At 36.5% G+C, this 23,566-nt stretch overlaps 2 protein-coding genes across 2 annotated transcripts in view; one reads left to right on the top strand and one right to left on the bottom strand.

The window, feature by feature from the left end:
• wdr95 (WD40 repeat domain 95) overlaps positions 1 to 7,220 on the bottom strand; it is a 48,785-nt gene extending 41,565 nt beyond the window's left edge. Inside the window, exons 1-3 of the mRNA XM_052106578.1 lie at positions 7,142 to 7,220; positions 6,767 to 6,881; positions 1,078 to 1,354 (exon numbers count right to left, since the gene is read on the bottom strand). Coding sequence (XP_051962538.1) covers positions 1,078 to 1,354; positions 6,767 to 6,881; positions 7,142 to 7,220 — 471 coding nt within the window. The remainder of the gene's footprint in view (positions 1 to 1,077; positions 1,355 to 6,766; positions 6,882 to 7,141) is intronic.
• Positions 7,221 to 10,234: 3,014 nt separating this feature from the next.
• On the top strand, positions 10,235 to 15,767 carry hmgb1b (high mobility group box 1b). Its single transcript, XM_052107201.1, has 5 exons — positions 10,235 to 10,352; positions 14,344 to 14,499; positions 14,648 to 14,793; positions 14,875 to 15,049; positions 15,177 to 15,767. Exons 2-5 carry the CDS (start codon positions 14,353 to 14,355, stop codon positions 15,300 to 15,302), a joined length of 594 nt encoding a protein of 197 aa, XP_051963161.1. The 5' UTR covers positions 10,235 to 10,352; positions 14,344 to 14,352; the 3' UTR covers positions 15,303 to 15,767.
• The last annotated feature ends 7,799 nt before the right edge of the window (positions 15,768 to 23,566 follow it).

A 23,566-nucleotide genomic window follows, 5' to 3' on the forward strand; every position in this document is an offset into this window, starting at 1 on the left:
ACCCATCGATTTACTCTGGTACAAGCTCAAGCACTCTGCATATGTAAATAATTGTGTCTATTGTGTCAGGTAATCCATTCAGTGGTCATAACAGATTGTTATTTTCTGGTGCCTATCCAAAGGTCAGACATCTAATGAATGAATGGATTCTGGGTTTGATTCAAAATGTCGTTTCTGGCAAAGGCCCAACTTTGTTTTGGCTGTGACATTTTTTAATGAATTTCCGCCTATGCATATATTGTACTCCAGTGACACCTTGAGGTCAAGAGCACGAATGGGTCTGACCTCACATGAAAATGTCACTATCTGGTAACATATAGACAAAAACTTGCGACATAAATTATATATATATATATATATATATATATATATATATATATTTTTTTTAATAATTAAATAATAAATAAGTAGTTTAAAACGATGCAATGGTTAAGAAATATATACTAAATGATGCTTTAGCACCCTTTCATTAACTTACCTAAGATTGATATAGTATGATATAATCTTTGAATTCAATGAAGTTCAGTTATTTCAACAGTTTTGAAAAATGCAAAACACAATGCAATGAATGAAAGGAGGGAGGAGTCTGTGTGGAAGTGGGTGGAGTAAAATGTACACCCACAAATGCACGCGTTAGAGTGCAATAACGCTAAACATGTATTGGGGGGTAGTTTGAGGTCGTTTTGAGCAGTTTTACCGCGATTGTCAGTACCGCTTCTTGTTACAAACAAGTCCGAAAAACATTTTCGACACTTTCTCAAAACTAATGCCTTCCAGAGGTTTTGGTCGTTGATAGTGAGTCTGCAGCAGTCACCTTCGCGGGGAAAAGGCATGGCAACTCCAGAGTCACGACACGTATTCATATTCTTTCATTCAATAATTTTATATGCAATATGTGCCTTATGGTTCTATGAGGAGTGTCTCAGTCCAGCTGGCCAATTCTCTAACCTGTCATTATAACATTTCATTTGCATGCAGAAAATGCTGAGGCAAGTTGCCATTTAATCAAGTTGGAACATTATAGTTTGGAAATAAAACCCAGCAGATGTTGCTCAAGTGTGACCTTTTGACTTTTACCTTGAGCTCATTAAGTGTGTAGACCGGATCTCTATAGCCTTGCTGCTTTATGAGTTTAGTGCTGTCTCCCAAGGTAAGAGAGTGTCTCCTAGGTTTTTGCTTCAGGAGCTCCATCTTTAGCCAATCAGGAAGCTTTGGGCTCCTCTCAGCAGGGCCTGTATTACTGAGGATGGACCCACCAGAAGGGGACACCCTGGCAATTTGCTGACCATACCCCAACCCCCTTTTCTGGTTCTGTCCAGCATCTCCATTCACTGGTTCAAGCTCTGTCAAAATACTGCATAAGAATGTAGTATTTAATTTTGTATTATTTTTAATATAGGTGGTAATTAATAAAAAAAGTTATCAAAAATGAATAGTCCATCACTAATGAATCATAACACACAGTACACACACACACAGCATTACACACAGCTTAAGACCTGAAAACAGTTTTGAAATCTGATTATGAAACAAAATCCCATTTGTAAAGTTTATATGTATAAGCAACATGTGGCATGACATTTTAAAGAACAATAAATATCTTATAAAATCGTGTTTTCAGTTTAATAATCTAAATAAATTAGCTTCAAACCATGAACTACTTTGTCTTTACTCATGGCTAATGGGAGAACAATCTTTTGTTGAAATAAGGTAGTAGTTCTGTATGGATAATGTTGTATAGCAGCAAAAGATAAGAGAAATGGTATATACATATCATTTTTGATGTTGAATGCCATAATTATCTGGAAAATACTGAAAATGCAAGTGGCAATCGTTAATTGCAAAACTGCCAAGAACATCTTTACACCACCCATGTTACATCTTGCAAAGTGAAAGCCAAGGAGGGGTGGAATGGAATCAAATTAGAGTCAAACACTAGCTTCAATAACATAAAAGTATGACTACTCAAAGACAGAGACTGTTACAGTCTTCCAACATGCTACCAGCATTTATCTTGTCAATGCCTAGCAACAGTAAACACTATGAACAACAGGAGGAGCAATACTGAAAGTCAGATGCTTGAAAATCCCTAAATACAAATATGGTGTCAGACCATGTCATCACACTGAGATGAAAACCCATACAGCCCAACAAACTAGTCTCGTTTATCAGGGACCATTTCAAAGTAGTGTTGAGCAATTGAGCCATGTCACGCCTGTTACAGCTCTACAAAAATTATATTTCAGAATACCTGGGCTCCTTCTGGGTCTCAAGTTTGGCTCCAGCAGATGATGCACGATGTTTTCTGCCTAGCGGCATATCTGGAGAGATTTAAAAACGTCTTTAATCTACTTGGTTTGGCATTCTTTCTCCTTATAGGCTGCTTGCTTGTTTTGTTACACACGCCATGGCTGCGTCCAGATCTACCCAGAGCTACAGACACAGCACACCTGAGTCTCAGGTTACCTGATACACAAGACGGAGTGGGATGGCTCCTTGTAGTATGTGCTGTAAGCTTATTTGGTTATTTAAAACCACTTTGGAGCAACAATTAAATCCCCTTTATTAAACAAAAATAAATAAAGTGGATATAGTGCTTCATGAAACAGCGCTTTCTAAAAATTATGTTCACCATAAAGTGAATTTCTACCTTTTTTAAGATTCAGACTTCTACATATGATGTATATTGAATTGTTCAATGCAAAACACTTAAACATCCTTATTTGAGAATTATGAAACCTCTTTTTCAGTCAATTTAGACTTAATGGGAGAAATATTGATGAAATGGTGTTTTCCCCCAGTTTTAGTTTGCTGTGCAAATACATAACCCTTAACTGTGAAATCAGTAGTTCACCTGACATCGGATAAGTTTAATGACTTTACTATATCACTTTGAACAAGAATAGGACAGCCTCTTTGTAATGTTTAATGTGTGTGTTCATGTATTTCATGTCTTTTATTCTGAAAGTTTCTTTCCTGTTTCATGTCATGTGTCCATAGTCACGTGATTCCTGTTCCCTCCATGTGTCTTGTTATCCTATTATCAGTTCTGTTCTCCCATGTATTTAAACCCTCATGATTTCCATTGTCATTTGTTAGGTATTAGAGGTGTGAATGTAACATTTTTGTATCATTTGAAGTCAAGTTTATGTCAAGTCTAGTTTTATTCAAGTCAAGTTCCTGTTTGTGTTTAGTTCACATTTATAGTTAGGATTTTTGGATTTCACATTTTGTTAAATAATTTGCACTTGGGTTCTTACTTCATCGTCGTTGTCAGTAGCAGCTTCGTTACACTCTTGTTCTGTTAAAAACATAATTTCCAGCACTAAAGTAGTGTTATTATTGAATAATTTTAGAACATAAGAGATCGAACAATTAGCAATTTTTTTCAAGGGTGTAAAGTAATTGAGTAAAAATAAATAAGTATTATTTTGGGGGATTTTTACTTTACTAGAGTGCAATTTAACGGAATGCTTGTACTTTTACTTAATTACATTTCCAAAGAAAAATGCTCTCAAAGTGCACCAGATGGAAGTATTAAATTTAAAATTATTTTTACGGGGGAGCATGACCTTGAACCCCCCTAAAGGATCAGAGGTCCACCCTCCATAAAATTACAAAATCCTGTGGGAGTCCCTGTACTTTCATTGTAAGTAAGGTGCCAGAGTGCAGGGAAAAAAACCATAAAGGTAGAGCATGTTTATTTAAAATAGATGGGGGGGGGTCACCTAAAGCCACACCCATTTAAATGGGCAGGGCTAAGCCCTGAACCTCCTCAAGTCCTAGAAATGTCCCTGCCATCAATGCATTTTGATGTGCATTTTGGGATATCGCATAAAAGCGGCTGATGCGAACACCGAGATGCGAATAAACTATCCAAAATGCGCATCAAAAACTTTTACGCACGCTTGAGGTGGATACATGTTTAATTCTATAAGAAATGCACATAAACTGAAGGAAACACATTTACCGAATAAACTCCTAGGTTTCCATCCAAAATATTTTGAATTTTTTTAAGCGCATTTCTAAAATGAGACTTTATCCATCCGTAATATGCATTATCATGTGGGAGCCGCCTCGCCATGATGGAGCCGCTGAATGACACCTCTCCCTTTGGGAACAGTGTAATTTGAAAGATTGAAGCAAGTATCTCATTTTACTAAATGACTAACCAGCGGACCAAAATCATTGGATCTGAAATGTTGTTCTGGTCTGAGAAGAGTTTGCAGATAAACTAAGTTGCTCACAAACTTGAACTGTGTAGAAGAGCTAGAAGGTTAATTGACACTTTTGAAAAATATCTTCAAAAAAGGAACACCCAGCACTCCCAGAACTGTATGACATGCTGTTTTCCCCCAGCATAAATTACATTTGCAACATGGATGGAAACAAATGAATGCATGTGAAACTTCCAAATACCCCAAAGACATCTAATTAACTACATTGTTTTGCATTGCTTTATTAATGCTTATTTTGCAAACAGTTGTGTTGATAAATAGGTTTAGAGTGCATGTCATATTGCTTTTGTTGAGTTCAGTTTGTTGCGCATGCAGCCCCAAGCAGACGCGGCGGCAGCCGATTTTGCCGGGGCTTCAGCCCCGAATGTTTCGAGTGTAGCCCCGAATGAATTTTGAAAAGTTGACTGACAAATATGATACCGGACAATAGCCTATGTAAACCCCCGAAATCATAAGTTGCCTTATTTCATTGTGTTTTGGCTTTGCACATACTGCATACAGCCTGTAAAAATAGACATAGGCATAATCTAGCCTATAGAATAAGTTTCTTTGCTGTCTGTAGCCTATGGGCGACTCCGTTTCTTCCTCTCTGTTGAATATGCAGCAGGTGGGGAGGAGCTGACATCAACTTACGTTACTTAGTGGCGAGTTAACAGCAGTTAGCAGGAAAGACAGCAAAAATGAAGCAAATGAGGCTTCTAAAACTTCCGAAAGAAGTCAGTGGGTAAGAATTCACATTTGTTTTTGTCCTTAAAGTTTAAAGATTATCATCTGGCTGGCTTTCACTCACAGTAAGCTAAACCTCAAAATGATGACTTCAGAGTACCCTCTATCCTCGTGGTTAGCGCATCCGCCTCTCACGCAGGAGACGGTGGTTTGAGTCCCGTTCGGAGCATAATTCTCTTGTTTATCAGGTACTGTTTTCTCTAAGGATAACCAATAAGCATTAGCATAAAATGTATGTGTGACTTGTTTTATGATATTAGTTTATAGTAAATATACACTTTGAGGGTAGCAAAGATGTGCCAGAATCAGGCATGGAAACTGGTAACAATTAATCAGTCACTTTACTTTAGAGAAAGTTAAAAGTGAAACATTGTTTATCCCAATGATCCTAATGAAAGGATTTTGACAGATGAACATGGAGAATTATATACAGTTCGATGCCATGGTGTGTCAATGAACTTAGACTAAAGTCATTCATACTATTTATGTCAAAAAATATAAATTATTTATATTAAAAAAAATGTTTTACCTCACTTTACTCACTATAATATAACTCTTTTGTGATGACTTTATGTTAATGTACATGAAAATTCAAGAATCATGATAGATATTAGGGCAATCCCACTGATCTGCTCTTCTTCAATGGTATTGGTCTACAATTTGACATATGTATGAATTAGTTGTTTGAAGCTGATTTGCAGTAAGTTATGTGCTGTATCTGTTCTTTTGCATCACAGATGATTCAGGGAGGAGAGAGGATGAGTTAGTCGAGGATAGTACTAGAGTGGAAGATTTGGGAACTGTAGAAACAGGCCCAGCCAGAGCAAAACTCAAAGAATACCCTCTCACCAGCTTTGGACTACAGGGAAATGGTTGCTAGTGTGAAAATAAAATGGTCTGGGCTAAGCCCCAGATGTCCTTCAATGATGGAAACGCCTCTGGCCCCAAGTAGTCGACTAATTGTGTGTGCTGTGTCCGACGGGTCTGTAAAACCTGGTTGCTCTAATGCGTGTTTGGATTTCGAGGGGAGATTTCATACATCAATCATTAAGCCACATGTGTTACTGCATAATAATAAACCATAATAAAGTGTGCAAAGAAAGCATGGCCAAAACAGATGCGCTGTTTCCTCCAAATACGGTTGATATTTAATCTGCATTATTTAATCACAACATTTGCAGTACATGTTTAACTGTGCTTCAGATGTGTGCTTCTCTACTGTGTCACTGTGTAACAGGAGCCAGCTGGTGGACATTAGTGGCTATAGCCTTTAGCCTGCTTGTTAGCGCACCCGCCTCCCACGCTGGAGACCAGAGCCGTTTACAATGGTGCCGTGACCCGGATGTGAGTGAGGTGGGGGGATGAGTGTAACAGGAGCCAGTTGGTAGATAGCGTTGCAGTGTGTAAACTTCCCTCTACTGACCTCAGGAGCTGTGCTGTAGCCTTTAGCCTCCTTGATAGCGCACCCGGCTCCTACGCCGGAGATGACAGTTCAAGTCCCGTTCGGAGCGGGGTGAACAGGGCTGGTTACAACTGATGCTTTTGCTTATGGTGAGAAATAGGCAATAGCCGCCCTACACAGGGGTCTCGAGACATATTAATTACACAGGAAGTTATTGGAATGCTATGGCATTACTGATTTGCACACCTCCTCCTGTGTCCATAGGTCAGCTGCAGAGTCGTCTGCCGGGTACCTCCGCTCAACAACATTTCACTCATTTAATGTCTCCTGGTAACGGAGCAGTGGCAGGGATATCTCCCTGCCACCCCCTGCAGCTGGACCTCGGGTTAGGTGTTATTACCACAACACTTCTCCATTCTCCTCACACAGAACAAAAAGCTGCTCTTCAGCCAGGTTTTTCAAGGCCTTCCGCTGGTTCGCTCCAGTTACTGCCGTATCCCTCAGAAGGCAAACTACTGATGTTACAACAAAGCCACGGCATACTTCTGGAGATAATGGATCTCCAGCCAGCCTCCTTGCAATCAACAGAGAGATCTGAGTACCATTTACATTTATGCATTTGGCAGACACTTTTATTACAGGGACAATCCCCCCAGAGCAACCTGGAGTTAAGTGTCTTGCTCAAGGACACAATGGTGGTGGATGTGGGGATCAAACCAGTGACCTTCTGGTTAACAGTTATGTGCTTTAGCCCACTACGCCACCAACACTCTACCTGAGTAACTCAGCCTCTTCCTCTCAAAGGCAGTTTCTACTCCCTCCTCCCATGGGACAGTTAGCTCAATGAGGAGCATGGTCTTGGTGCCACCACTGTTGGGCAAGCTACTCAAAAGATTTAGCTAGCTAAGCTACCGACTACTCAACAAAAAACGTAGTTAAGCTAAGCTAAAAGCTACACCTCAGAGAAAGTAGCAAGTTACACTATAAGCTACATGCCAAAAAATGCTTGCAACATTTAAGCTACCACATTTTTCAATCAGATGCACAGAGCATAAAGTCATAGAATTTTAAATACTAATCACATGATGTTTTTGTATTTGAATCACATGATGTATACATGATAAAGTATGGTGCATTGTGAAATGTATGTGCATGTAAAAAAAAACATGTAAATTGATATTTATACAGGCTACCTATACAAACTCATGAGGTCAAAGTGAAAAATCACTATTTTTACAAAAAAATTTTTTTTCATATTTATACTACTACATTTACAAACCCATGTCCATTTGAACAATATTTCTTTGCACATTCCTGTATAAAAACTCATACATACACTAGTCATCTTATACTGTAATTATTTTTGTCTAGCTGTTGTATTTACTGGATGTACTGGATGATTATGTACAGAGGTCAAATTCTTTGAAGTGTGTGTGTGTGTGTGTTTGAGCAAATCTGGCCAATAACAACGTCATATCTGATGGTATCAGATGACAATACCATGGTACTTTGAGATACAATTACCATATTTATGTACTTTTCTGTATTTACATGATTCTTCGAAGTATTTCAAAAAATACCATGGCACTATCATGGTAAATTGACATATGATTACCATATTCATATACGGTACAATTTAATTTAAATGGTGCTTCAAGGTAATTCAAATAATACCATGGCATACTATGGTACATTACTAGCCTTTATTATAAATGTATTCATATAACATTGCATTAACATGTTGTCCCCAGGTAATGGTACATGTGCAAAAACATGATAAACCATGGTACTTTTTTTATGTGTTTTCGTATAGGCTACTAAATGTTTTGATTAGGGCTGTCAATCGCTAAAACAATTTTTTTTAATAGAATTAATTACATGGTGTCCTGATTTCATCGCATCTACAAATATTTGCTAAGAAAGCCCCTCATATAACAATAATTAAATATATAATAATGAAATAATTATACATAATTATCTTGAAATATTTTAAAAATTATATATATATAATGTATAAAAATAATAAAAAATATTCAGATAATTAAAATGTATTACATTCTTGTGGCAGAAGAGTTCTTCATTGATTAACTGCTCAGGACATGGTCGTGTCGCTACCTGTAGAGTCCTTGGGAGAGCGTGCTAAAAGTTGAACTTCCTTTAAGGTAGGGCTCCTGGCGTTTCCCTATCCACCCCTGTTACTATTCATCAAATTAAGATCACACATGACATGAGTGGATTTAAGATGAAACGGGCAGCTGCGTTATACTGTTGGGGCCACAACTGGCCAAAGAGGGCTGGAAAATGGCTGCGACTTTGTGATGTTGCATGCAACAAAAATTACTTTACCCAGCGTTGGTGGAAGTTCGCTTTGACTACACTATACCCCAATTTGCGCTGTGGTTTGCAGGGAAAGCTAGCCATTGGGAGAACTGGTACTTTCCCTTGTAGGCCGGCCACAAAGCAGGGTGAAAGGGCAGCGATAAGCTGAATCGAACCACCTTGTTAAGCTGCATTCACACTGCCAGCTACTTTACCGCTGCCTGTCGCAAGTGGCTGGCGTTATAAGTCACTAGTGGTGTGTATGGAGAGTCTAACAGCACTGTTTCTTTACTATTCATATTATCATTAAAATATTAGGATCGCATGAGCTCTACCATCTTCTCTCGTATTGGCTGTCGCTCCCGAAAATCGCTCTTCATTTGCATAAATTAAATATTTCTCAACTTTGTCGCGTCGCTGGACACGCCCACATCAGTCGCTGTCGCTCGTGTTGCCGGAAATCGCCAAATCTTATTGAAAATGAATGAGATGAGTTAATTTTGTCGCTGCTCGTTGTTTGCAGTGTGAACAGAGTTTTTGTGAATGTAAGCATGCATGTACATTTCGATGTGCATTTTTAAGTATAAAATATAGAAGAGGTGAATGTCACAATGAATGTCGCAGCAGTAGAATTGCTCTGATTTAAATTGTTTTGAATAGTTTGTGTGAAAATTGTTTAAAACTGTAGCAAATATACATTTATAGGAGTAAGTTCAATAAATATGCTATTAGCATTTTTAAGGCATTATACATGTATTTGCATGGTGCCTTAATATCGAATAAAAACATAACCAGATTGAAGTTTTATGCTTTTATTACAAAGATTCATGTACATGTTTTAAGTAGTTGTGTCTGACTGGCAAACTACCTCTTCTCACTACTACTTTCTGCTGATTAAGTTGATATTTTCTCTGGGCTGCCCCATGTCGTTTCACAGAATAGTACAACGCGGGCGCGTCAAGTAAACGCCTAAATTTAAGCAGGTTTGCGCGCAGCCTGCGGTCCGGCGCGCTGCTGTGCAAGGCGAAAGTATAAACAAGGCAGAGTTTTTCAACAAATAGGCTAATAGTGCATATGCATGTTTTTTTTTTAACCGTAAAGTAAGCAAGAGATATGACTGACAACCTAACGAGAGTCATTGAAGATGTATATGACACCAATACAACATTTACCATTTTTAAACTTATGTACACTCATTTTTTTTTCTTCTTCCGGTATTTATGAACGTGCATTTGTGCAGGGAAATCTTTTAAATACTATGTATTCATTGCAATTATTCATCATACATTTTGAAACCTTTATTTCAGCCACAATAGTGTGCCTGCATGTACTACAGTAAGTGCATAGCAGTACAAAACGGTGCCTAACATTACACTAGTATCAATGGAAGCTTTTTTTCATATTCACGCGCCGTTGCAAAAATATGACGTTTCATCAAGCAACCACCAACCACACATCGGCTCTAGTTCGGGCTATAGACCACCGGCAGCCAATCACGGACGCTCAAGACTTGGCGGTAGCCAATAGGATTCGTGACACTATGCCGTGTCTCTCGTGAGCGGAGGGCACTGCACGCACTTGGAAGAGCGCTCATCAGTGTTATTGTACCTCAAACACCCCATTATCTAAGCATCCACTGAGGCTGCTGATAGAGAAGGCTTTCCGTGGTGAGTTTTGCCAAAATATGCCTTTATTAATTATTTTCCAAATACCATCGTAATTTACAAGAATTTTTCCCCCTTGGTAGTTGCGTATTTAGTGAACGCAGAGCTGACCCATCTTTGTCAGAATCTATTCGCCAGTCAGGCAGTAAAATAGTAAAATGTCTTGACTGAAAAAAATATTTTAAAGGTAACATAACATTACTATTTTATTTTTCCTTTGAAAATACAATAATTTATGGTCTTTATTAAGATGTATTTATTCAGGTAGCCATCCCAGCTAAGGCAGTTAGCTTTTTGAGTCTTCAGCCTAAGCTGTTGTTGTGCGAGGAGCTAGTTAAATGCGTGGCATTCTCACGTTCGGATTAAAATTACATTGGATAGATTTACACAGCCTGAGCGAATATTGTCATTTTGTGCATTTTAACTATTCACGGGACGGATGCCCTCTAAAATTTAATATGGCTGGTTTGCCCAGGATAAGCAATGCGTTTTGCCTGTTTGATTGGCGGGGGATGGAGACGGTGTTAGTGCCATTCAACTTCAATAATACAATTTAAAATTAAATCAGTCTCGTTTTATCGCTTTTTCAAGTCGTACAAAAACCCAAGGATCTATTTCATGGAACGCCGATATTTCCCAAGTGAGAACGAGCAAGAAAGAGGGGGTACATTTATGTTCATATTGTTTTCCACCACCGGTGTTGTGTGCGTATGCGGCTCTGACTGGCAGACATAAAGAGAGAGAGTGGAAGCCATGTTGGCTCAGTTAGCTGTGCTCATGTGGCTCCAGTTGAACGGCGAGTAACGAGAGCAAACTCCCATTGCAAAGCGCTTACAGTAACAGACACCGTGTCCATACCGACCGACTTCTTTCATAGGGGAGGCGATCATATCTGAAAGCGGCGGTCCAGAGGTGTAAAAACGGACGAAGTACATTGATTTTGGTCCTCGGAATTACTCAGCAATGTGGGAGGAGACAATTAAGTGGGACTTTCTCTCATGAAGACGGCTTTTTCAAAATGGAAGAAGAAATATTATTGTTGCACCGATTAGGCATTTTAAGGCGGGCCCTATATAATATCATCTGCCCACCCTTGTTCGAGGGCCCTACACAGATTCAGTTAATGTGCGACAACAAATCAATATTAAGAGGGTAAAATGGTGGGGATTAATAGTAAATGATTAAATATGTGGTTTTATGCGTGAAATGGAGGATGCCCTTGTCTTTCACTGTGAACTTGAAAAAAGATGCATTTTTCCATCACTCAATGAATAAATGACTACATACACTCAAATGTTACATTTTTTTGAATGAAAATGAAATGCGTTCATTTTATATATATATATATATATATATATATATATATATATATATATATATATATATATATATATATATATATAAAATATGATTGGCCTATTTTTAAGATTTATGCATTTCAATTTCATAAAAATCCAGCAAATTAAATTGTGTAATAATGAACAAAATGAAAGTAATACTTGAAATATTTAGATTTTTTTTTATAACTTAAAAAATAATAATAATAAAAAAACGAAATATTAAAGTTTTAATTTAATTTTGTAAAAAATATATATATATATATATATATATATATATATATATATATATATATATATATTTACTGCAGTATATTGGCCTATTTTTACGATTTTTTTTGTATCAAATTAAATTGTGTAATGATGAACAAATTTAAATTAACTTTTATTATATATATATATATATATATATATATATATATATATATATATATATACTTTTATTTAAAATAAAAAACTAAATAATTTCTTTTAATTTTGATACACATTACACAGTTCAATTGGATGGAATTGTATGATATTTAAGTGTGATAATATTAAAAATAGGCTAAAATTATTTTTATATTACATATGTGATTTCACTGCACATTTCATGATGAAAGTCTTAATATCACTAAGGAGAAATATACTCTTCACAGTACATAATCATGACATGCTGAATATTTAAGAGAACCTTCTTAACCCTAAAATGCATGGGCAGTTTACCAATCAACCTTTCCCTCTCCTTGTCTGTGGTCCCCACATGCTTTAAAATGTCCACTATTGTGCCTGTACCAAAGCAATCCAAAATCACTTGCTTAAATGACTGGTGTCCTGTCTGACACCAATCATCAGCAAATGCTTTGAGAGACTAATCAGAGATTACATCTGGTCTGTGCTGCCTGTCTCACTGGACTCACTGCAGTTTGCTTACCTCAACAACCGCTCCACTGAAGATGCCATTGCATCTACTCTACACACTGCTCACTCCCACCTGGAAAAAAGGAACACATATGTGAGAATACTGTTTGTACAGCTCAGCATTCAACACCACAGTGCCCTCCAAGCTTGATGTGAGAATCTGGGCTTCAACAGCTCACTGTGCAGCTGGATCCTGGACTTCCTGTCATCAAATGCCATGTGGTTAGAATGGGAAGCAATATCTCATCACTGACCCTCAACACTGGAGACCCACAGGGCTGTGTTCTCAGCCCACTCCTATACTCCCTGTACACACATGAGTGTGTGGCAACACACAGCTCCAATGCCATCATTAAGTTTGCTGATGATACGACGGTGGTAGGTCTGATCACTGACAATGATGAAACAGCCTACAGAGAGGAGGTGTGCAATCTGACATGCTGGTGTCAGGAGCACAACCTCTCCCTCAACGTCAGTAAGACCAAGGAGCTTGTGGTGGACTTCAGGAGAAAAGACAGACATCCTCACACGGTTCTACGCCAATTCTGTAGAAAGCATCCTGACTGGCTGCATCATCACCTGGAACAGCAACAGCACTGCCCTCAACCGCAAACCCCTGTAAAGTGTGGTGCAAACTGCCAGACACATCATCAGAGGTGAGCGTCCCTGCCTCCAGGACATCTATACCAGGCGGTGTGTGAAAAAAGCTTGGAGGATTATCAGAGACTCCAGCCACCCGAGCCATGGGCTGTTCTCACTGCTACCATCAGGCAGGCGGTATCGCAGCATCATTACCCTCACCAGCCGACTACATGACAGCTTCTTCCCCCAAGCAATCAGATTTTGAACTCTTGATCGCTCACGACAATACATATATCAGCACCGCACTTTATTAGCCTCAGACAGGACCCACATTTTACACTTTATTAACACACTGGCAACTGACTATCAACCGACAGCTGAATGTTAACACTTCATATTATTTCCACTGATTACATGATGATACAGTCATCTTATTTCTTATACTGTATATTGTATATTGTTAGGTGTATACAGTGTTGTGTAACAGATGTGTAAACTATGTTATGTGTAAATCAGATGTTTATTGAAATTGTCATACTGCTATGTTGCTTGGAACTGCACCCAAGACTGTTGCAATTGTGTATATGGTTGAGTGACAATAAAGGATTTGAAACACTGACATATTCAAGTCTTTAGAGACCTGGCACTTATTTCTATCACATAGTTCTACAAAATGCCCATATACTGTAACATTTTCAAGATATTTTCAAGACAATTAGAAAATAATAGAATAATATACATTTTTGATTATTTTACGATGCAGCAAAAACATATTGAGCTATGCATAAAACAAAAGTTAGACATTTGTACTGTATACTAAGTATTTTCTCTAAATAGATACATAATGTCAGCTATACTTGCTATAGTTTGTACTTGCTATAGTTTACTTCCATGTTGTTTCTTTATCAAATAGCAATGTCAAATGTAAGTCAAGTCAATCACTGAAACAACAGCACCACCATGAGTAAGAAATAATATGTATAATGTAGGAGTAGACACATATGTAATAATATTAAATGACCATTGTGTATAATTAATTGTTGCATAGAAAATTATTGCGATTTATTGTATTTTTTTGTATATATATTAAAAAAAAGACACCCTAGTAATTAGCAAACCACCCCCATTTTGTTTGAATTAAGTATAATTGTTTTTAATTATAATTTTTCCTACAGAGGGTAAAGATGGGTAAAGATCCAAGGAAGCCCAGAGGAAAGATGTCCTCTTATGCGTACTTTGTGCAAACCTGCCGTGAAGAACACAAAAAGAAGCATCCTGAAGCCTCTGTTAACTTCTCTGAATTCTCCAAGAAGTGTTCAGAGCGATGGAAGGTACTGTTATGATTTTTATTTATTTATTTTTCGAAAGAAGATGCTGTTAACACATTAGTTGTGCTTCTAGGCCTATTTTGTTATTGTACTGTTTTACATTATTTATAAAGTTGCACTTTTTGATACAGAATTTTCTCATTCTGAACAGACAATGTCTGCCAAAGAAAAGGGTAAGTTTGAGGACATGGCCAAGCAAGATAAGGTACGTTATGAGAGAGAGATGAAAAACTACATCCCACCTAAGGGTGAGAAGAAGAGGCGATTTAAGGATCCCAATGCACCGAAGAGACCACCGTACGTTCACCCACGTTTTTACTTCACTATTAAAATGTGTCCGTTTTTCAAGATTTTTTTTTATGTGTCCCCCCCCAACAGGTCGGCATTCTTCATTTTCTGTGGAGATTACCGCCCTAAAATTAAGGGTGAGAACCCAGGTCTGACCATTGGAGACATTGCTAAGAAGCTCGGAGAAATGTGGAACAGCTCATCGGCTGAGGTGAAGCAACCTTATGAGAAGAAGGCTGCAAAGCTCAAGGAAAAGTATGATAAGGTAATGTAAGCTTCCTACTTTACTTGAATGTTCTTGAACTTGCTAATGAATCATTGTTATGCTAAATAGTTTGTTACATTGCAGATGCATCGTGTCTCGTTCATTAATAATGTTTTATGTTCTGTAGGATATTGCCATATACCGCACAAAGGGAATTGCAGGTTTGTCCAAAAAAGATGGTGGGGAGGATGATGATGAGGATGAAGACGAAGAGGAGGAGGAGGATGAGGAAGAAGAGGAGGATGACGAGTAGATTAGCTACTGATGAAGCCTAGGTTCTTGTTCATGCCATAAACCCAATTGTACATGATTTACATCTTCAAATGTAATACAGCTGAAACAAGAATTGTTAGGCTGTGTATGTGTGACGTTTTTAAGATGTACAGTGTTATTCTCCTTTTGTAAAGTTAACACTATGTGTCTTCAGTCTTTTAGGTTTTTTTTTTCTTTGTTTTTCGTTAGTGGTAGTTCTTTCCAGGAACAGTTTCAGAGTTATGCAAATGATATGAATTGAACTGTTTCTCTAAATGTGCGTAGCACAATTATCTGGTTTATGTAGATCTGTAGTGCATTAGTTTTTAAAAATATTTTTTGTATTTGCTGTCATAAGGTCCTTTTAACTGTACTTTGAATACCACTCTAATTACAAGAATGCACCTTTGTTTGACATACTAGAATGTGTCTAAAGTAAACATTTCTCTTTTTCTCTTTTTTTTTTTTACAAAATGTTCCTGTTTGTTTTTTTTTCCTTTATAGCTATTCTTAATACCTGAAGTGATTGTACCAATGATGAGTAGTTATGGCTTATCTGAATAGTGTGATTGGTCCATGTATGCGTTGTACTAGGAATTGGTTCATTATTGCAATATAAAAGAAATTATCTTCATCAGGCAATTAAACATTGTAGCACTTTGGAGACTGGAGAGATTATTGAAGTATCTAATTATGTATGTGAAATTCATAATATGTATTGCATGGAGTTGTGGTGTATTGGATTATGCATTGGGCATCACATAAAAGGTCCTGATCAAAAATGGAGAGAAGATGATTTTGGAAAATTGATTTTTTTTTTTTATAAGAAATAACTGATATTTAAAGACACCCTGAGAATAAAATATAATGTGGTGTTTTGTATCTTAGAATCAGTGCACTCATTTATTTTTATGTACCTTAAGCATTCTTTAGGCATTGCCAAGGTATGACATTTGCCCTCTTGGTATACAACTGAAGTTAAAACTCATGTCTTTTATGTCCCCTTTGCTCTATCCTTGATTAATCGAAGTAGAAGTATAGGGAAAAGTGCTCTTCAATGAGGTGCACTGAAACACGGCAGATGTAAATACAATGACGTCCTGTGGCCATCATGTGCAATTTAATTATTTACTAATATCACGCATGCATTGATGACGTTATCCCTTTGAGGTGTCGCCTTTTCTACCAATTCTACAAGGAAGGAAAAAACTGAAATAACAGCAACTTTTTAAGTAAAATTGTTAACTGCCGTTTTGTGGGTTAAATATCGTTAGATACAAGGAAGGAAAAAACAGAATTGGTTTTATAGTTCACAAGTAAGGAGCACTTGTTTATTTTATTTTTTGTCATGGCTTATTGTAAACCAAATGCTGTTTTAGTTGATATTTTTAGCCATTTTAATAAATCAGTGTGATCAGGCGAGTTAACTTGATGACATAATTGACAATAATTGCCTGCCCTGGAGGTAGTTAAATATAGCCTACGAGTTTAAAAAAAAGAACACGCCACAGATTTCATTATTGTACACCAGGTGGCGCTTGTAGTTTTTGGTAGCGGAACAGGGCCATTACAACCCAAATCAGTTTTAATGATTTCGTTAATTGAGACTTATAATTACAGTTTGACACAGTAGCGAAGCAAAGAGAAGCAAAACGGCCTTTTTTTTTATTTTTTATTTTTTTTATTAGCATTTGGGTGTCTTATAAAAATTAAATCAAATGGAAATGACTAATCAAAAAAAAAAAAAAATGTCCATAGTGAGTCTTTTTACCCCAAATACTATATATTTACAGATACTGGAAAAACTAGTGATTTAATCATCTTTATATGAAAATCATAATTTCTCAAATTATATTTCTGCAACATGCTACTTTGTGTTTTGGGAGAAATTACAAATAAAAAAGGCCAGATGGTCAAAGGCAAATTACCTACAGTAATGTTTTTCAATACAGAATGTTCACTGTTCATAAGAATTTTGCTGGGAAACCACTGACTCTTCATTTTGCAATGGCAAAATGTTTTTTCCTCTTAACATATTGAATAAAAGACAATTGCGTCACCTATAATGTGCAGCCTTAAATTGGCCTTGCTGTATTCGCCTAGCTGAAAGAATTCGGCTTTTGTTTTGCTTTACGCACAAACACTTTTGTAGCCAAATTTGTATTGCATCATCAACTCAAGCCCTTTGTGAACTAATTTACTCTTCAGCATGAACATACAGTAGGATTCACAGTAGGACAAATCAGTATGGGGGAATTTCATTCTGTCTTCTAGAGTTGCTTCAGGAAAGATTAATATTCACTCTGATTGTTCTTGTCTTTTATGATACTGTTCAATGGTGGCTCCTTTTTTACAGCTTCTCTCCATTTACCTTCTGGGTGAATGCCATGCTGGCATCCTCTGAATTCAAATGGAGAAAAGTAGAGGACAGAAGATCATTTGGCAGCCATGTGAGAGAGGAAAACATTTAAATAGATCATTGTCACTTCACATTAAATGTGGACAGACTGATATGCCATCAAGTCATTGTAAGACAAGAACCAACTTGCAAACAAAACCCAGCGCCAACTTAATACTTGAACTATGTTAAAAAAAAATAGTGATAAAATCTAGAAATTGAAATGCACCAGGGAAACTTTAAATAATAAAAATGATATATTATTGATGTATTATGATGTATGATGTAGCCTATTAGCCTACTCAGATCGTATACACTTAATTTAAAAACAGAGTATAGCTTACGTATGTAGTCTTTACAGTACAAATACAGTGTGAAATGATGTAAATAAATAATGCTGAATAATTTAAAATGACAATGTCATTAAAACAGTTTGGTGACTTTTAACTAGCGCTAAGAGAGGCGGTATCAGGAAGCACACATTAAAACACTGTTCTGGTATCAGTCACACCACAGAACCACAGTTTATTAGCCACACACTGCCCCCTTCAGCTGAATCGATACCGGAGAGAGCGACGGTGCATACAAATAACCAGTGGATGTTTAAAGATGTATGTCCGAGAAATGTTCTTATATGTACAGAGAGGTAACTGGATACGAGCATAGATGGACACGTTTGGATTAATACATTTCTGTGCGGTGAGTATTATGCAAATTTGAAATAAAGTTTTTTGAACGCTTTTGAGACATTCAGAAAATATTTTGTGACAGCGCTCAACAGTTATCGGCAAGTCCAAAGCTGATGAAATTGAACGCACCTCCTTTATTTATTATACAATATTAATACATGATAATAGATAGCCTAATGTGCATAAAGGATAATATAGTCTAATAATCAATGACGACGGAGAACCGAGTGACTGGATTAATTTAGAGTAACTCATTGTTAAGGTGACCAATATTATATTAGGCCTATGCAAATGTGGATATAATTGTATAGCCTACTAAACTTATACTACATTGAACGTTAAACCTAAATAAATGTATACTAAATAATGATAATAAAAATAATAAGAAAACTATTTTATGTGACTTAAAACCATGAGACTTAGAACAGCAGCAATACATTTCAAGGTTCAAAAAGTAGGCAGTGACCCGTAGGGGCTCAAGTGAATAAGTGAATCGTTTAATTTGTAGGCTAGATAAACTCGTTTGAACAAAACAATTCAATAAAAATAATTTGACTTCCCAACGCTATAGTGAATTACTGTCCGAATGAACCTATTCCTAAAGGACTTTTCAGAGTTCAATACAAGTTAATAACATTGTTTACCACAAAAAATCATTTTGACTTGTCCCTTCTTTTCTTTATAAAAAAGCAAAAATCTGGGTTACAGTGAGGCAATTACATTGGAAGTGAATGGGGACAATCTGTAAACATTAAAATACTTGCTATTTCTAAAGTATAGTATAACTCCACAAGACAAACAATATGCGTGTTAATGGGTGTTTCTGCAACATTTGATGTTTCATAAATATATTCACAGTGCCATTACACACCTTGACAAAAAATATAATTACTGATTAATGTGATTAAATATAATATTATGAAGCATTTATAGCTAAAAACACCATTTTTGTTAATGTCCCACACCTGTGGTCTCAATGTTGAGATACATAAAATAAGCTAATTTAATTACAATTTGACATTATTTCAAATGGAATTGTTTAATATACAGATTCATTTACAGCATCTTAAAATTCTTTGTATTATTTACTGATCATTTTTATGATTTTTTTAACTAAATGTGCCTGTCCCACACTTTTGAGTCCTTACCGCAACAATGAAAAAAAACTTTTATTATGAAATTTTATCGAACGCAAACAAGTCTAGTTTCTATGGAAACAGAAATTATCTCTTGAGCACATTGACTAGGCCACCACACTACCTCACTCACAAGATACCAAAAAAATAAGGTAAACATCATCTTTTCTGCTCTAGTATTTATTGTGCGTCCTTACCATTCAGCTTAATAATTGTGTATTTTGAACTACATTTTAAAAATAATTTATTTTACTGTTGAATTCATGTATATTAAGATGCTAAGAGTCAAAACTAATGTGGTAGGCCTTGCTAACTGCCAATTAGCTAATATATTAGCAAAAATGTCATTTCCATAACATGTCTTTACCGCAGCAAATTTAGGTGTTAGTGGTAAAGACCTTGTGTTATGGTAGAGACAAATTCAAGGTTTACTGTATATTAAATTACAAATATTCAGTATATTATTAGTACTGAAGTATATATTAGTATATATATTAGTATATATATAAACATGCCATTTTTTAACCCTAGATGACACCAAATTTATCAACAATACGATCAAAAAAATGCAGAGAGGAAATGAAAAAAGACCCAGAGAGATATGCAGAATATCTGCAGAAGGAAAAAGAGCGCTACAAAAAGAGAAAGGAAAGTGGGCAGATAAAAACTGTCTCCCAGCTAACAAAAAGAGAGAAAAACTTGAAAAGAAGGCAGTGGAGGATAAATAAAAAAAACCAGAGGGCAAAACAAAAAGTACTGAATGCCTCAAATAAGTTTGTATCAACAAACACATCACCAATATCCCCATCTGATGAGGACTTACTTGCTGCTCCACTAGAACCTTCACCTAATGTGGAAGCTGCTTTTAAGAGGGGGCGTAAAAAGTAAAAAGTGTCAATCAAAGATGTACTGCTGAACTCAGAGATGCAAAGTACAAGCTAAAGAAGTCAGTGGCCTCAGTTGAAAAATACAGGAAGCGTTGTTTCAGGCTTTCAAAAAAACTGTCCCCAACAGATTCACCCCAAACCAAAGTTCGCCACCAGATTCGCACATCCCAACACCAAATTAAACGGGTCTTACTGTTTCATAATGTCATTATGTCAGAGCTAAAAGAGGGTAACAAGTCACTGACCAACCCCAAGGAGAAGCAGATCCCTTCAAAAGTGATTGCAGGAAAGATTCCACAGGAGTCCTCCATCAGCATCATCCGTCATTCCAGGAAGTCAATGCGATAAAAAAAAATTTCTGATGTAAACGAGGGGCTGATTGGTAAATGGTGTGTAATTGTGTATGACAATGACCCATATCCAGGCATCATCCAAGATGTTGATACTCAAAGTTGTGCTTTCGTCAAAACAATGCACAGGGTTGGGGCCAATAGGTTTTTTTGGCCAATGAAGGATGATGTGATCTGGTACACTCATGAGAATGTTGTTGGGCTTGTGCCAGAACCACAACCAGTGACATCAAGACACATGAAGCTTACCGACTCAGTTTGTAAGGAACTCTGTTCTCGTTTTAATTAGTTACCTGTACATGTACCAAAAGCCTAAATGTTGCAATGAGATTACTTCTCAGTCTGAAATGAGAAATAATTGGGTATGGTACAAAAATGTAATGTTATGGTGAAATGCGGTTAGTGTTATGGGTTTGTGTTAGTTTAGTATATTATTAATGTTCGTGCAACATCAACTTTAGGAGACAATATTTTTGAAGCAGTTAAAAGAGTAAGAGTTAATTAAAATAGTTATTTACTGCAAAACTGCTACTATCTTTTACACATGCAATACCTTTTGTTTTCTGGTTCTTTTACTGTTGTTCTCTACAGTAGCCTGTTTTTGATTTCGTGGCAGTTGAACATTGTGTCCTTACCGACAGCAAGATGTCGTTACCGCAGCACTGCTCTATTTTCATTTTTTCCACATTTTCATTTGCAAAAAACATTTTTTACACTTAAGCTGAGATGATTAACACATTGAAATTGCAACATCTGTCATAAAAAGTTAAATATGTTATCTTTTGTGTGTATGGAAACAATTGACATCTAAGGTTACTGTAATTTTTTTACATGGCATAGAAAAAAACATGAAATTCCCTATTTTGTATATAATTTTTTTTATATCAGTATTTACAAAACTGCATCAAATTTGAAAAAGCTATTTAAATATATAAATTTTTTAATAGAAATTACTAAAGAAAAATGTATAAAATGAATGTTATTGTAACGTTGCGGTAAGGACACTTTTTAAGAAGATGACCCGAAAAACATAAAAAATAAACATGTTCCAGATAAAAATCTTAACGACTACATTCTATTTTGTGTAAATTTTTATATGTATTACAGACCGTGATGGTTAAAATTGAAATTCATAGAGGTTGATTTTTTTTAAATTGGGATAGTCTAAAGTGCCCGTAGTTGCAGAAACACCCTAATATGATTTTTGTGTGATATTGTAAAGTTAGAGCCAATTAGCCTACTTTGTTGCCACGTCGATGTTCAACAAATCCAAAACCATGAAATGGCTTTAAAAATTACGATTTAAACAACTTTATAGCTCAAATACATGAGTTTTAACAGACGAATTAATGTAAGTGCTTTTATAAAATTATAAGCTTTACATTTCTGCCTTTAAACCTTCCAAAAAAATTGCCCCATTAGCTTCCATTGTAAAAGCCTCAATGTAACCTCGTTTAAAAAAAAAAAAAAAAAAAGGAGGGACGAGTCGAAATAAATTTGTGTGGATTAACTTGTATTGAACCGGGAATAATTCTGTAAGAATGACCACTGCGATTGATTATTTTTAAAGTCTTTATAGCAATTCAGTCCACTGTCGGCCAATCTTTGGAACGCTCTTGGGAGGCTATCTCCATTGATGACAGTGCACCGCCTATCTACTTTACGGGGGGGAACACCGAAATCTCATAAAAGGTTGGTCAAGATTACGATCAAAGAACATATTTCAAATCAGCAATAAAATCGGACAACACTAGAATCATAAACTGTGCTTCGTTACCTCAGATAACGCAAAAAAGAAACAACAATATTTTTCCCGGTTTCATGGCTAATGCGCATGTGCCTTATCAATTTGATTGACTGGCGATGTCTGTATCCAAAATGTGATTATTTTACCTGTAAAACACATCCGTTGACCGTTGGGCGTTCCAATTTCTCCCATTTATTTTAATAGAAGTGGCCCGTCTCTGTTAAATACGATGTGGTATTACGTCGACTCTTACGCTACACCGTTTCTTTGCTGTTGAAAGTATATCGCTACAGGAAGAGCGACACAATTGTGAAAAACCTATATCAAGGTACTGACTTTTTTTAAAAAAGTTATTAGCGTCGCTACTTTTAGTACTTTTAATCACTCGTTAACACTGCTCTTCTAGATCTAAGTTGACATTTAGAGCACGACAAAGGCAGGCACCTGGGGAACCCACATAAAGAAACATATTCAAGTTGGCGTGGGATACTGTGGTAAGGGGAGAGCAACAAGAGCTCTCAAAGAACGGACCTTACACAAATCAAGGTGTACTGTTGCTGCTTTCAGAAAAGGTCTCTCTCACAATGAACCCTTTGCCTGTGCCATGTGGGATTTGAAGGTGAAACTTTTCCATGTCTGTTGGTGTTTTGTTCCACATCTTCCAAATGTTTATCATGTTTTTTGTTGTTGTAGTTTTACCATCAGTGGATATCTTTAATGTATTAATAAAGGTTATTTCTTAATCCTTACACCCCCACCCTCACCCACAGATTGTTTTCAGGTTTGCAGTGTATGGTGTTTGCTGTACCAGTTCACCAGGTACGGTGTGGACTCATAGCAGCGAGAAGTGGTTCAATGTCTCAGCTCTGCCATCCTTGAGAAAACCTGGTTTAGATCCACTTCGAGGTAGAAGATTCACACAGCTATCCTTTTCCAAGTCTGCATATTCATTTGAAGTGAATGAAGACACAGCCCCTGGTGAGCATTGTTTTTTTTTTTTCTATAATTATTTTAGTGTATTATTTTGTTTTTGAGCACTATTTTGACAATTATCTTTC

This window comes from Xyrauchen texanus, chromosome 36 (genome assembly GCF_025860055.1).
Source record: "Xyrauchen texanus isolate HMW12.3.18 chromosome 36, RBS_HiC_50CHRs, whole genome shotgun sequence".
NCBI lineage: Eukaryota > Metazoa > Chordata > Actinopteri > Cypriniformes > Catostomidae > Xyrauchen > Xyrauchen texanus.

Excerpts from the sequence above, each read along its gene's own strand:
- hmgb1b (XM_052107201.1), top strand. The coding sequence starts at position 14,353 with ATGGGTAAAGATCCAAGGAAGCCCAGAGGAAAGATGTCCTCTTATGCG. Across the intron at positions 14,500-14,647 it reads AGTGTTCAGAGCGATGGAAG|ACAATGTCTGCCAAAGAAAA; the intron begins GTACTGTTATGA and ends CATTCTGAACAG. Across the intron at positions 14,794-14,874 it reads AATGCACCGAAGAGACCACC|GTCGGCATTCTTCATTTTCT; the intron begins GTACGTTCACCC and ends CCCCCCCAACAG.